General features: G+C 39.9%; 1 protein-coding gene across 1 annotated transcript; it reads left to right on the top strand.

The window, feature by feature from the left end:
* Window positions 1-2,815: 2,815 nt before the first annotated feature.
* kcnj1b (potassium inwardly rectifying channel subfamily J member 1b) lies at window positions 2,816-3,967 on the top strand (the record flags this gene model as incomplete). The annotated part of the gene is made up of 1 exon (XM_079237789.1): window positions 2,816-3,967. One exon carries the CDS (start codon window positions 2,816-2,818, stop codon window positions 3,965-3,967), a length of 1,152 nt encoding a protein of 383 aa, XP_079093915.1.
* Between the last annotated feature and the right edge of the window lie 10,440 nt (window positions 3,968-14,407).

The following is a 14,407-nucleotide window of genomic DNA, read 5'->3' on the forward strand; positions in this document are numbered from 1 at the left end:
CACTCAAGTTAAGTACTAGCAAATATACTTCCTGGAGTCAACCTAGAAATCCAGTCCAGCAACAACCAAAATACATCTTTTGCTCTTTTTGTGTGTAAATGTTATCTGTAGATTAAACAAACAACATAAAACAAGTTAATCTGTGAGCTATAAAAGGTGACATTTTGTGGTCCAAACTCATAAACCATCTGTTTTACTGTGTTTACAGTATATTGAGCGTCCACATGTCCCATCTAACTTTTGTTTTGTGCAGCTTGGCATTGGCTGTTATTTTGAAAATGTATGTATAACGCTTTAAGGCCGGGTTGGTAGTTTTATTCAAATATTATTCATGTAATTCTCCTTACATGAATCCCTGCTTTATGGTCTGTTTGATTCTAAATGACCATCATTTACGAAATGAACGCTGTATTGAAGAAGACTTGACACTAGAGATTGAGACATACACTCATGTTTACAATGTTTACTGAGGGAATAAATCAAGAGAGAAGTCCTTTCTATAGACTTCTATGCAACAGAGGAGTTGCCCCCTGGTGGTCAGTAGAGAGAATGCAGCTTCAACACATGAAACATCATTGGAGTCTTCCACCAGCTGCTTTCTTAATTTGATTTGAGTCTGAACTAAATGTAAATAAATAAATAAATGTTTTGGTTTATGCGTGTCTTTAAAGAGAGGCCTGAAGTAACGTGACTGTCAGTTTTGACCACTTGAAGAATGTCTAGATTTTAGTGACTTTCATTGGGAAAGACTTGGCAACACTGAGATGAGTTTTTAGGTTGGATGATTCTTTTTGAATTGAGTTTTTCTGCCTTTAAAGGACTTGTGTCTGCACATTGGACTTGACTTTTGTGGCAGAAAGTTACTACAGAGGCCTGTAAAAGCTTAAAAGCAGAAAAAAACAGTGTGCCTCTTCATCCCTCTCCTGCTTCATCCCTCTCCGCGTCCATCGCTGAGGGCCGTCGTATCCATTCAAACCCTTCTCCTAAATCACAACATATCATGGACATCTTCTGCCTTCTGCAGCCGGGAGAATATGGCAAAGACATTTTGCCCCCGTAGCTCTTCATTTTAATGCAAATGTGAGGCGGCCCTGCGGGTTTGTATGCAGTGGTGGTGGTGGTGGTGAGGGGTGATTCTGGAGGGGGGACCAGGGGAAACGCAATTGAGGGATTTCTTTGTGAGGCCTTAAGCAAATCCCAAATGTTCTCAGGGCTGAAAACAAAAGCAGCATGGGCCACGTAGGCCCCTTCAATGGACACACACACACACACACACACACACACAGGGCCGCATGTTCCTCTCCTCGCGTTAACAACTCCAGCCGCCAATGGATCCGGTGCTGCCGAAAGTCACCTCAGACCTTTTCGGTGGCTGCCTGAGTGATGGAGGGAGTCACCCTGAAGTGACGCCCGGCGGGAGCTCTCCGGCTGGCTCCGCTGTCCGTGTGGAGCCAGTGTACACGGCGGCATGTGGCTGGGATTAGGACATTTCACTGTGGATTAAAATCTTTCCAACGCCTCCACTCGCTGAGAGAAAGGAGACCCGGTGAGCACTCTGGGCCCATGGTCTCCCGAAGCAGGTACGTCCAACTTCTCTTTGTTTCTTTTAACTTTTTTTTAGACTTTGTGTCTGGAGCTTGTCAAGGGTGCTTCATTTCTCTAACAACCCAAATGAGACTAATATCTAACTCAATCATTTGGGTTTTTTGTACAAGAGAAGTTCAGCTGCTGAGAAGAAAATTACCTCAACATTTTCATAAATTATATCTGATTGTAAACTTTCTCGAGCAAGACTATACAATAGTGGCTTTACCAATTATGTAACACAAACAACTAAAGGAATGCAATGGTAAAAGCACTTTTAAGCCCTCATTAAAGGTGGAAAAAACAACAAATAAGCACGAGCAGTTCTCCTTGCTCGTCCAACACCAAAACGATGACGACTTAATGAGAATAACACTTTTGTGTGATCAGAAACAGTTGGAAGATTAAGATTATTCTTAATGTTGAAAACGTTTTTATTCCAAGAATATTAGTTTTTCAAGTTCTTGCACTCTGAAATGTAAATCTTGAGTCTGTTATGCAAGACTCAGAGTGGACCACGTGCTTCAAACGGGACAAACAACCACCGCTCACAATGACCAGCATTATCCCGTCGTACTAATCTGATGATGGAGGGAAATTAATGTTTTTAATTCACTGTTTGGTGATCTCATGTTCTGACACATGCTTTCTGTCAGAGACAGTTATCGACATTGAGATAAGTTGTTTTGTTAATAATTGATAAAGGCCAGTGATATTCTATATTTTTCTTATTGTCAACAAACCCAATGAAACGACCAAAACCCCAAAATGTTCGGCCACATGACAATGTAAATAAAACAAAAAAGGTCAAAAATATAAAGTTTTTTAAATACCTATTTTCAGCAGCGATGATGTGTTTGCAGCTCTAAGAGGAATACGATATAAATGCTTTTAGTTATACAGACAATACTTGTTGGCTGTGTTGGATGTTTTTGACAGTAACAAAACGGATAAGTCTACTATCGTAGACTTATCCTTTGCAGTAAGTTGAAACACAACCAAAACCAAATTTGTGGTTGCGAAAGTGAATTGAATTATCAAATATATGCAAATACTCCACATGTTTTTTATTATTTAGCCTGTTTGAGGCTCTGTTGGTTTCTTTCATTAAAATTAAAGTCTATGAAGAAGCCCTTTGAGGCAAATTTGTAATTTTGGGGAACATGGATTTGTCTGTCCTGCACACTTCGATGCACCTGGGTACCAATCTCCTGTTCCCTGCAGCTCCAGGATGTTCCAGGTGCTCCAGGGTCACATCCAGCCGGTTGGACACCGCAGCCGCAAAACCCGCCTGGTCAGCAAAGACGGGCGCTGCAACATCGAATTCGGCAATATCGAATACAGCAACCACGTGGCGTACCTGGTGGACTTCTGGACCACGTTTGTGGAGATCCGCTGGCGCTTCGTCCTCCTCCTGTTCGTGGCCTCGTTCACGGGCAGCTGGTTCTTCTTCAGCCTGCTGTGGTACTGGATCGCCAAGAGCAACGGGGACCTGACGGGCCAGAACCGCACCGACGGACACGTCCAGTGTGTGGACAATGTCAACGGCCTCACCACGGCCTTCCTCTACTCCCTGGAGACCCAGACCACCATCGGGTACGGCGGCCGGGCGCTGACGGGCCACTGCGCCGGCACCGTGGCTCTCATCGTCGTTCAATCGCTAATCGGCGTCTTCATCAACTGCTTCATGTGCGGCGTCATCTTGGCCAAGATCTCCTTGCCCAAAAACAGAGCGAAGACGGTGACCTTCAGCGACACGGCCGTGATCTGCTTGAAGAAAAGAAGTCTGTGTCTCCTGATACGAGTGGCCAACCTTCGGAAGACCTTGTTGATCGGCAGCCAGATCTACGGCAAGCTGCTGAGGACGACGACCACGTCGGACGGAGACACCATCATCCTAGACCAGGTGGACATTGACTTTGTGGTCGATGCCGGAAAGGACAACTTGTTCTTCGTCTGCCCGATGACCCTCTACCATGTGATCAACCGGTCGAGTCCGTTCTACGAGCTGTCGGCGGACTCCCTTCCCCAACAGGACTTTGAGTTGGTGGTGTTCTTGGACGGCACGGCCGAGTCCACCAGCTCCTCTTGTCAGGTCCGAACCTCATACGTCCCTCAGGAGATCCAGTGGGGGTACAGCTTCCTGCCCGTCGTCTCCCGAACGAAGACGGGGAAGTACCGCGTGGACTTCTCCAACTTCTCCAAAAGCGTCCGGGTCACCGCGCCGCACTGCGTCCACTGCTTCGAGACGGACGCGGACCAGAGGAACCACGACGGCCTCGACGGCGAAGATCAGGACCACCAGCAGAAGAAGTCTGGGATCGACAACTTGGGGTTTCGGGTGATCGACATCCACGACCCCGTGGACATCACCAAGGTGTGAGCGCCGCAGAGCCTCGTAAATCAGTATGCGGGAAATAAAGTCTCCCCGTTCAGTCAGACTCTCTTGACAAGGAGCGAATATCTGTTTCCTCCAGTGAATATTTCAGTTATTCGTCACCTTTTTTTTTTGCCTCGAACAGCAGAAACAGTCAAAGTGTGGATAAAAACTGAGACATGAGCGGGAGTTAAGCTCTTTGCTCAGCAGCTCATTACAATCAAAGCACCTTTGGGACTTGGGACTTTGTCTAGGTAATGTGTGGAAGAGGAGGAGGGGGGGCAGTAAAAAAGAGGGATTGAAGTTTTGACGCATGAAAAAAACGAAAGGGGTAAAATACTGGATGGCACAGTGGGTACTTCTTAAGGAGATTAATGCCTGAGCCTGTTATAATGAAATAAAACTCTGTGCTATAAAGTCTGTGGGAGGAAATAAAAAGTAGGACAGGCCTTTGGAGCTTTCTCATTAACTAAAACACTAACTGTGAGCCTCGATAGCGAGGAAACTGTGGACTGCTAAATAAATGAGATTATTTTAATTGTGACCAGTCTACATGTTGTACGTCGTACCAATGAAACTTCTTCTCAGGGAAAATAACAACCGTAGTCGGAATAAACCCTTTTTTTTCACAAGTCATTGCATTTTTGTTTGTTCTTTATGTCCTTTTGGTACTCTACACATTGAATATGTTGTCTGAATATGCAGGAATATCCGAATTAGGATTAATACTGATGGGATTTGACAGTACAAGTGCTGATTTTCATTTAAAATGAGTTACTTACTTTCAATTTTAGTTACTTTATAAATCCGATTTCTTAATAAATCTGAGATTGTATACTAAATCCTCCACCACTAAATCACATTTCCTGGTTTCCTTTAGTCTTTTATGATTGTAAACTGAATATTATTTGTTTTTTTGGAAATGTCACTGAAGAGAGAGAGAGAGAGAGAGAGAGAGAGAGAGAGAGAGAGAGAGAGAGAGAGAGAGAGAGAGAGAGAGAGAGAGAGAGAGAGAGAGAGAGAGAGAGAGAGAGAGAGAGAGAGAGAGAGAGAGAGAGAGAGAGAGAGAGATACCACAGGCTGTAAAAGATATTCAATAATTCACTGTCTTCTTCGTGGTAAAGAGACAGGCTTTGGGAAATTGTGACGGAGATTTTTCACCATTTAATAAACCAAGCGATTAATCAATTAACCCCAGAAAAAGCCAGACTAATTGATAATGAATATTATCGTCAGGGCTCAATCTAATATAACGTTTTTTAAATGAGCTCGACCTTGACCAACAACAATATTACAACTCTTAATTCCTAATAATCTAATACATAATAACACTCAAAAAAAAAATTCAGCTGCATAACAAGTTATTTAATTTTGATACTGAGTTTATACTTCAAGGAGTCAGGAGTAAAGTACTGCCTGAAGTAAATTTTTCAGGTATTTGTACTTTACATCCACATATTTGTATAATTGATGGACTTTTACTTGTCGTAGAGCGTTTCCACATCGTTGCATTTCTCTTTTTATTTGAGTAAAAGATCTGAACACTGTTTTGATTTTCAGTATCAATTAAAGGGAATTTAAGTACAGATTAGATTAGATATTCCTTTATTAGTCCCGCAGTGGGGAAATTTCAGGATTACAGCAGCAAACGGGGTAAAGTGCACACAAGAGACAAAATAAAAAATATAAGCAAATAATATAAATAATAAACGGTAGAAAACAGTCAAATGTACAATACTGAATTATAGATATATACATACATACATACATACATATACACATAGAATATAAAATATAAATATGAAAGTATACGAGGCAGTAAGGACGTGTGTCTTGTAAACACAACACTCCTCCTTTTGTCACATCTCTTATAAATAATCTCCCTCGATTTATATAACATATGGTATCTAAATACCATATGTAGACACCGGCCTGCCCACTAGAGGGCACCAGAGAGCTGCTACGATTTCACTCGATTAGCACAAAAAACATTATTATAAACAATTAACGCTGCAATGAAAATGTGAGGGTGTTTTTCAAGCTGTCCCAGTTCTGCCAGGAGACTCTCTTTCATATGCTATGTGATGTTTGATATACACTTCTGACGCTCAGTCAACTTCATCACCTGATGCCGATCGCTGCTTCCTGCTGGAGCGATGGACCCGGCACTGGAGTTTACTTTGGAGACATGTCTCCGACATTTATTTATTTTCTGTCAGCGCGGCGAATTCCTCTGGAAGAGCTTTCAACTCGTTCGGATTAACTGGGCTTCATCTGCATAACAATGACAAAGAAAACTGTTGGGAGGGATTGGCACAGCGAGTCAGAAGCTGCAGAGGAGAAGGAGAAAAAGTGAAAAAGAGATAAGAGGAGAGTATTTTAATCTGACGGAGCACTGAAAATACTTTACCCCCAAGTGATGAAGAGTCAGTTTACGTCAGTAGAAACTGTGTAAAAATACTCTGCTAAATCAAAGTCAAGTACACACAGAAAAATGAAGGTGCCATTTGGAACCAAAAATGGTTCTTCAGAGTGATGCCATAGAAGAACCATTTCTGGTTCCACAAAGAACCTTTCAACAGGGTTCTGCCCTTTAAGCCCTCACCCTAACCCTAAACCATAATCCTATTTATTGTTTGAGTTGTGTTTAGAGGCTGTACCTGGGGATTATATATTATTGTAGCCCTGAGTTTTATGTTTAATTTGATACCTAACATGTTTTTTTTTGTTTTGGGGATTTATAACATGTTTTTGTTCTTGATTTGTACCTTGTGACTTGATATAAAAGGGCCAAAGAACCCATTTCCTTAAATAGTCATTCAGAGAACCTCTAAAGGTGCCTCAAAGAACCTTAACAAATTGGTTCTTTAAGGCACCATTTCTGGTTCTTTGAAGACCCTTTCAAACCGGGGTTTTTTAAAGAACCATTTCCTTAAATAGTTTTTCAGAAAACCTATAAAGATGCCTCAAAGAAGAAAATATTAGTTCTTTTTTGAACGGATATAACTTTATTTTCATTTTTCTAACAAAGTGATTACACTTTTTGTTTTCCTACCATCATTGTCGTGGACATTATTGTTAATAATTATTGTGAGGAATAATTAACATTGATATGTGATCAGACAGTCACTTCACATATATTTTTATTAAAAGCTGATCTGTGCAACTTTGTATCAAACAAGTAGCCCTTCGTATTATTTTGTACCCTTGAAGTAGCTCTTGGTTTAAAAAAGGTTGGTGACCCCTGCATTAAGGTCTCAAAAGTTTTAAGACTGTTGGTAGTTGTAAAAATAATAATAAAGAATAATCAAGGAAACCTTACAAATGAATGCAAAAAAACACATGATGGAAATGCTACTTCTAGGGAGACAACATTGATGGTACGGTAGTCTTTTTGTGTTCAGTTAGAGTTCTATTTAAAATTTAATGCAATCTGTGCATTCAGTTAATGCAAAAATATTTACTGTAACATTTGGTCTACGAGTCTGATTTTATCGTATTGTTATATAATAATAATTCATTCAACGGGACCGACCCGGCAACCGGACCCAAGCAGAGTCGGCAGCCGGACCCGGGCCGACGTGTTTCTTCTGGTGTGCCGGCTTCGGGCCGATGCTGGCCCCGGTTAGTTTCGATTACGGCCCAGTGCCGGAATCGGGCCAGTGTATTCGGCCCGATTCTGGGGCACCATCCATGCTGAGTCGAATCGGCAACCGGACGCGGTCCGACAGTGTTTCTTCCAGCGTGTGTTCCAGCCCATGCCGGATCTGGGCCAGGTCGTTTTGGCTACCTGGGTGACATCCTTAAACTATGCATCTGAGCATCTCACCAGATGCCACAAATAGTTATTTTTTCTTTGTATTTGATTATTGTTTATTCAAGTGTAAAAATATTGTACATGGATTTATATAAATGTAAAAATATATGTAAGCAAATTGTTCTGTTACTATGACATGAATCCATTTAATTTAGGGTTAAGAAACCCACATTACTCAAACTTAAAACAGAAGAAAATAACAAAGACAAAGATTACACACATGTTATTATGGGGCAATGGTTCTGAACTGCTTAAGCTAATATTAAATAAATAAAAAAGTCGGGAATGAAGCGAACTATCACAAATAGTAAACTCATGCAAGTAAAGCGTGTTGTGAACGCACTATTGAGGAGTGTGAGTACTGCACTATGCTGCATTAAAAATCCCCTTCAAAATAAAAGACCCGTGACCTGAGAGGTGCCACAGGAAGTGCCTATACGAGGTGCCGGTGCCACGATTTGAGTTTGCTCCTACTGCACATCACTCCAGTTCTGAGGTCTTTGCACTGGCTTCCTGTCAAATAAATAATTTACTTTAAAATCCTGCTGCTGGTTTATAAAGCACTGAATGGTTTAGGGCCTAAGTATGTTTGCGATCTACTGCTACCTTATGAACCATCCCGGCCCCTCAGGTCGTCTGGGACGAGTCTACTTTCTGTTCCAAGAGTCAGAACTAAACATGGAGAAGCAGCGTTCAGCTTTTCTGCTCCATATATCTGGAACAAGGTCCCTGAAAGCTGCAAGTCTGCTGAGACCCTCAGCTCCTTTACATCCAGATTGAAGACTTTTCGGTTTGCTGTTGCCTTTAATTGATCCAGATTCAATTACTGCATCTCACTACTGCATTTTATTTCTTAAACTGCACTGCAACTTTTATTCAATTTTTATTTAGCTTTTTGACTGTTTTAATGTTTTCTTAACTGTTTTAAATCCTGTTTTCTCTGCATTATGTTTTGATGCTTTTAATGGTTTTATGTGAAGAACTTTAAATCGCCTTGTTGAAATGTGCTACAAATAAACTTGCCTTGTCTAAAAAAATGGTTCTTTAAGGCACCATTTCTGGTTCTTTGAAGAACCTTTCAAACCGGGGTTCTTAAAATAACCATTTCCTTAAATAGTTCTTCAGAAAACCTATAAAGGTGCAAAAGGTAAAAAAGTTCTTTAAGGCACCATTCTGGTTCTTTGAAAAACCTAAAGAAAATAAGGTTCAATAAAGAACCCTTTTCAAATGTTTTTTCAGCTAAATAATGGTTCTCTGAGTAACTATAGAAAAGATGATTTTTTTTTTACTCTATAATAGCATAACAATTGAATCAGGGTTCCCACTATTTTCTCGAAATCATTTTCAAGGATGTTTTCCTAGAAAAATAATATAATCTTTTACATGCACAGAAATTTGACAACTTTATTATAATTAATTAATTACATTTTTCGGGGTTATAAATTTCATAGATGTTTGGATTTCTTTCTGAATATTTATATCCAAACTAAATGTTTAGTTTGTTGTCCTTGTTTCTAGCTGTCTTACTATTTCTGTGCATGTACACTGAGATCAACAACAACAACAAAACGTCAAATACCCTGTATGTGACCAATAACGCTGATTTAGCAACAGAAGAAATTATGGATCAAACTTCTTGACTTTTAATCTCGTGACAAACAGGAAGACAAACTCAACTCAGAACGGCAAAATTATTTTATTGACAACTCCTGGATCTACACGGTCAGCAAAATGAAAATCATTTCACACGTAAACATGTTGTTTAAGGTCACTTGAATGTTTAGCGTGCTGGACGGACGGACGCACGCACACACACGCACGCACGCACACGCGCACGAAGAGATGTTATCCCACTGAAAGTCTTCTTCATATTTGTGGGTTTCTTACTGTACGTAAAGCTCAGCATGCAGAAGAACTTTCCCAGCAGCCTTCATTTAAAACACCAAAATAAATAAATTATGGTCAGAGCATTGGCATAAAATCACATCATTTGACTTATTAGATGAAAGAATGCATGCAAAAAGTAATTTTTGCATTTAAAATGTCCAAACCCCTTGTGGGTTCTGGACAGTGGGAGAAACTGTTGTAACTAAGATTACAGGACCTGCTGGGAGGAACTGCTGAGCAACTCTGCTGCCTTTTAATCCACTTTTAAATGATTAATTAATTAATCAGTGGCACTAATGGAGCTATGTTTCATTTAGGACCTATTTCTGGTGTGTAATTACCGCTGGTCTTTCATTTTCCCAACATTCATACCGCCCTTATTTCCCAATAAGACTTGAAGGGCGTCTGTTTGTTCAAAGCAGCATTTATCTTCTCATTTCATTTTTGTTAAAATAATTCCCCACTGAAAAATGCCAGATTTTAATGCATATTGTTAGAATAATGTGGAGCACCGGAGCCAGACATTTTGTTTGAGCAAAAAAAAAACTCAAAACCAGCAAAGAGACACACAGCGATGACATATTAGCGCCCTTTAAAGTTACGGCTAACGTGACTGCAAAAAGCTGCCAGTTAACCCATTCAGCAGACACAGAGAGTCTGAGCATTCATGTGAAGAAAAATGTCCAATATTTTCTCTTTTAGCTCTGCTGCAACTGCTGCAAACTACCGCTAATTCCTACAAACTACCGCTAGCTGCTGCAAATGCTGCAAACTACTGCAACTACCGCTAACTGCTGCAAACTGCTGCAACTACCGCTAACTGCTGCAAACTGCTGCAACTACCGCTAACTGCTGCAAACTGCTCCAACTACCGCTAACTGCTGCAAACAGCTTTGCAGTGTTGTGTGACAATCTGATGGAACAAAGGCTTTAAAGGTCCTATTTTTACAAAGAAAACACGTGTTCGGGTTATAAAACATGACACATTGTTGCAGATTAATTGAACCAAAGCATATGAAGTAGTTAAAATGTGCTACACTGATATGAAGTAGTTAAAATTAGCTACACTTTGAGCAACAGCAACATTAAAGTGCCACTTTTATATTAATACATCAATAATGATCCAATTATATAGTAGTAATGCCAGCAACACATTTTGTCGTTGTTTCAGTAAATCAGATGTTCAGACATGAACAGCCGGTCCGCTGCCAGCAGAAATCTCCATCACGTTTACGGTTTAGTGGCTTGTCATCCATAAGGAGAGAAGCTGGACTGATGTGTTTGATATAAATATTTTAGCATTATTGGGACGCAGCTGCACCATAAAGGCCTATGTCAAAGGTCTCACAGGAATAAACCAGAGCTGTATGTAATTAACGTAATAAAATATATTGTTATATCAATCAAATATAACTTTGCCCTAAAATTACATGACTTATTAGACCCAAATCAGTTAAAAATGAATTCGTATGAAGCATTTCTTTTGGGGGGTTCTTTGCCCACTTTTGTGGACAAATGATATTTCCCTCCCCGCTGGACCAGTTAAACCAGTGACCTTTCTGTCACACACCTGCTGGCATTAAGATAAGTGCTTTTATGATTCACCATATCAAACATTTATTGCCTCTTTGAATCTGAACTAATGCGATATGGAGTCTCAATTTCTTTAACTTTACCCGTGTTAAAAAAGAATTATTGGTTTAATTTGATTTATTCTTCTGTTGGTTATTAGTCTTCTTCAAGAGTGGTTGCCTAAAAACAAGCTGTGATTACAGCACTGACATTATCGCCTTATAAAGTTAATGTGACAAACATGTTGGAAGACAGTTGCTCATTCTGGTCTTTTACCCAGGATACCGCTGTTCGTGCCACACCTTACAAGGACCTAAACATTACTAGTTGTGTTGACTAAAACCTAAACTAAGTATTTCATGATCTTTTCCTAAACCTAACTAAGGTTGTTTCCTGTGAAGATAGAAGTTGATTTTGAAAAGACTGTATGCATGAAAAGTGCGGAAATTGACGTGTTGCTGAACTTTAGTAGGAAAACGAAGAGAAACGTCTCAGTAAGATATCAATGCAAGAGGATACGTTGGTTAATTATCTCTGGAGCCCTCACATTTATCCCGTGGCCTCTTCGTGGGGAACCACTTCTAAACCACTTTGCTGTTACTTATTTATTTTATTCATATTTTCGATGTTGCCTCTGGTTCCTGTGTATCTGTAAATTACTTAACTTATTGTGATGCTTCTTCCGACTCAAGGGGTGAATGGAGTTAAGACACATAAATAAGATGAACTTCCAGTTCTTAAACTACATAAAATAGTTTTATTTGAGCGTTTCGTTTGGACGTTACGGCTGACACGCTTCAAGTGCATCAGCATTGATCGTTTCAGCAGAAATAATTTTGGCTTTGGAAAGCAGCAGTCACAGCTCGTTGTGGCCGAGTCTGATTCAGCACGAATGGCTTTTACGACACTTGACTCAAGTGAGTGTATTCAAGATCACAGCTCTCTTTGGGTCTTGTGTAAAAAAATACCAACTGTACACAGCAAGAAGAATGGTCATTTTCTGTTCCTCGACATCCAGATATTCGACTATTAACAGCTAAATGTACCTAAAGTATGAAAAGTAGAAGTATTAAAATGTTCCTAGTCAGCGTTTTACTATTTGATGTTCCTGGATTCCTTAATGTGTGTGTTGCATTTGAACTCCATTACATCCTGTTGTCTAGTTTAATACACATTAATGCATCATATTCTATAAGATTATATATAATTTTAGAGTCTCTCTACCCGTGAGAACCACAAATCTATAAAAAGAACAAACGGCTTTGTGGCAATGATTTTACCAGCTGATCCAAGAGGCTTTTACAATTTTTTTTTGAGCTGAAGAGGAGAATTCCTTCATCTTCATCCTTGAAAACATTCATCAACACATCTGGAGATACAAGGTTTTCACTGGACAGGAAGGGGATGACAAACTAAAGCTGTCAGACAAATGCTGTGACGTAAAAAGTACTTTATTACTCTCCTTTGGCAAACCAACCACTTTTGCATAATTTTCCTGGATTTGTTTAACGAAATCTTCAAAATAAATTACATTTAAATGAAAAGCTAGAGTAATAAATAGAAAGTGTACTACAGTATTGTTAGTGAAAGTATTTTTGCTGCGTTACCCTTCAACATGAATTAACGATGACCTCATTAAATTAAATGAATTAAATTAAGGCATCTTAACCATCTTACTCATATATTGTTTTTGTTGTTGTAAATCCATAAACTGTTTTATACACGAGGCCTCCGATTTAGCAGACACCAATAAACCTCTTATTATTATTATTATTATATTATTATTATCCAAATGCAAAGGGCACGGTGGAGCACATGAAGCGGTCGGCTTTGTTATTTCTGTACGTCGAGGTTGACATTTCCCTCCTTCCACCACACATACTGTAACTAACTGCAACTGCCGAGCCGCCTCCGGAAGTGACAAGGCATATTATTAGCTCGTCTCTGCTCACCGCTGATCGGCTTTGACATCGCTTCCAATCATCTAGTATTAACACCTGCAGCGGCCACGGCGGCTTTTCCTTCATCTCGAGACGCCACAGATGCAAAATCACCCCCAAGATGTTTCAGGGCGTTTAGCTCAGTGAGAGGCAGTATTTTATTTAAAAAATAAATAAAAATTTGTTCATTATCTATGTCATTACTGCTCTTTTTTTGGGGTGGGGTGCAAAGGCTGCTGGGATAAATCCTTAGATTAAAAAAAGAGACACATGTTATAATAAGAGCGGACAAACAAGACACACAGTTGCAATAACAAGCATAACATTTTTTAAAGGATATTTCAAAACCCATGAGTCTTCTGGCCCGAATTAAACCCCAGATTTTGTCGTTGTTGGTTTCAGACTCTCTGAGCATCAACTGTTACAACCTTCATTCGGTCAAATCTCACTGCAACAAGGGAATGAGGTGATGTGGCGTCACGGTGGGTATGACTGATTTGAGAGGTGGGGGCAACATGAGATCCACCGAGTCCATCTGTGCTACAGGTGAAGAAGCAAAACTGCATTTGTTTTTCCTGAGTGAACACAGAACTGCATGTTTGGTTAAAGCCAGCGCCCAGTTACACAGAACGTTGATGGAAATAACATTATCCGCTTTTGTGCCATTGAGATGAGAAGATCGATGCCGCTCTCTTATCCGTACAGCGAGTATGAAGCATGGGAGCCAACAGCCGGTTAGCTTAGCTTAGCATAAAGACTGGAAGCGGAAGAAAACAGCTAGCCTGGTCCCTGCTCGAAATAATATGCTTTTCTAAAAGCTCATTGATCAAACATACGAACATGAGTCAATCTGCTTATCCAACAATAAGTGTATGTATTTACCAAAAATGATGTACTGTTCCTTTAAGGGAGTTGCAGGAAACGCCTCAGATTTGGGAGGTTTGTACAAATATGTAGTGATTTCTCAAATCAAACTTATTGACGTTTATAAAAAAAAAAGGCTCCTCTGTTTAGCGAGAATTTGGTCAAAGGCATGGAACTAAATAAAAGTAGTTGTACAAAATAAACAAATAAAAACCGCGTAGGACTGGGCAATAAAATCAAATATCGCAATATGTTTTAACCAAAAACCTCGATATCGATATTGTGACAATTTGGTGCTAAAACAAAGAGATTTTTGGGATCAATAGTCATCAGTAATCTGGATCAAATTAGCATAATTACATCACT

This window comes from Taurulus bubalis (genome assembly GCF_910589615.1).
Source record: "Taurulus bubalis genome assembly, chromosome: 2".
Taxonomy (NCBI): Eukaryota; Metazoa; Chordata; class Actinopteri; order Perciformes; family Cottidae; genus Taurulus; species Taurulus bubalis.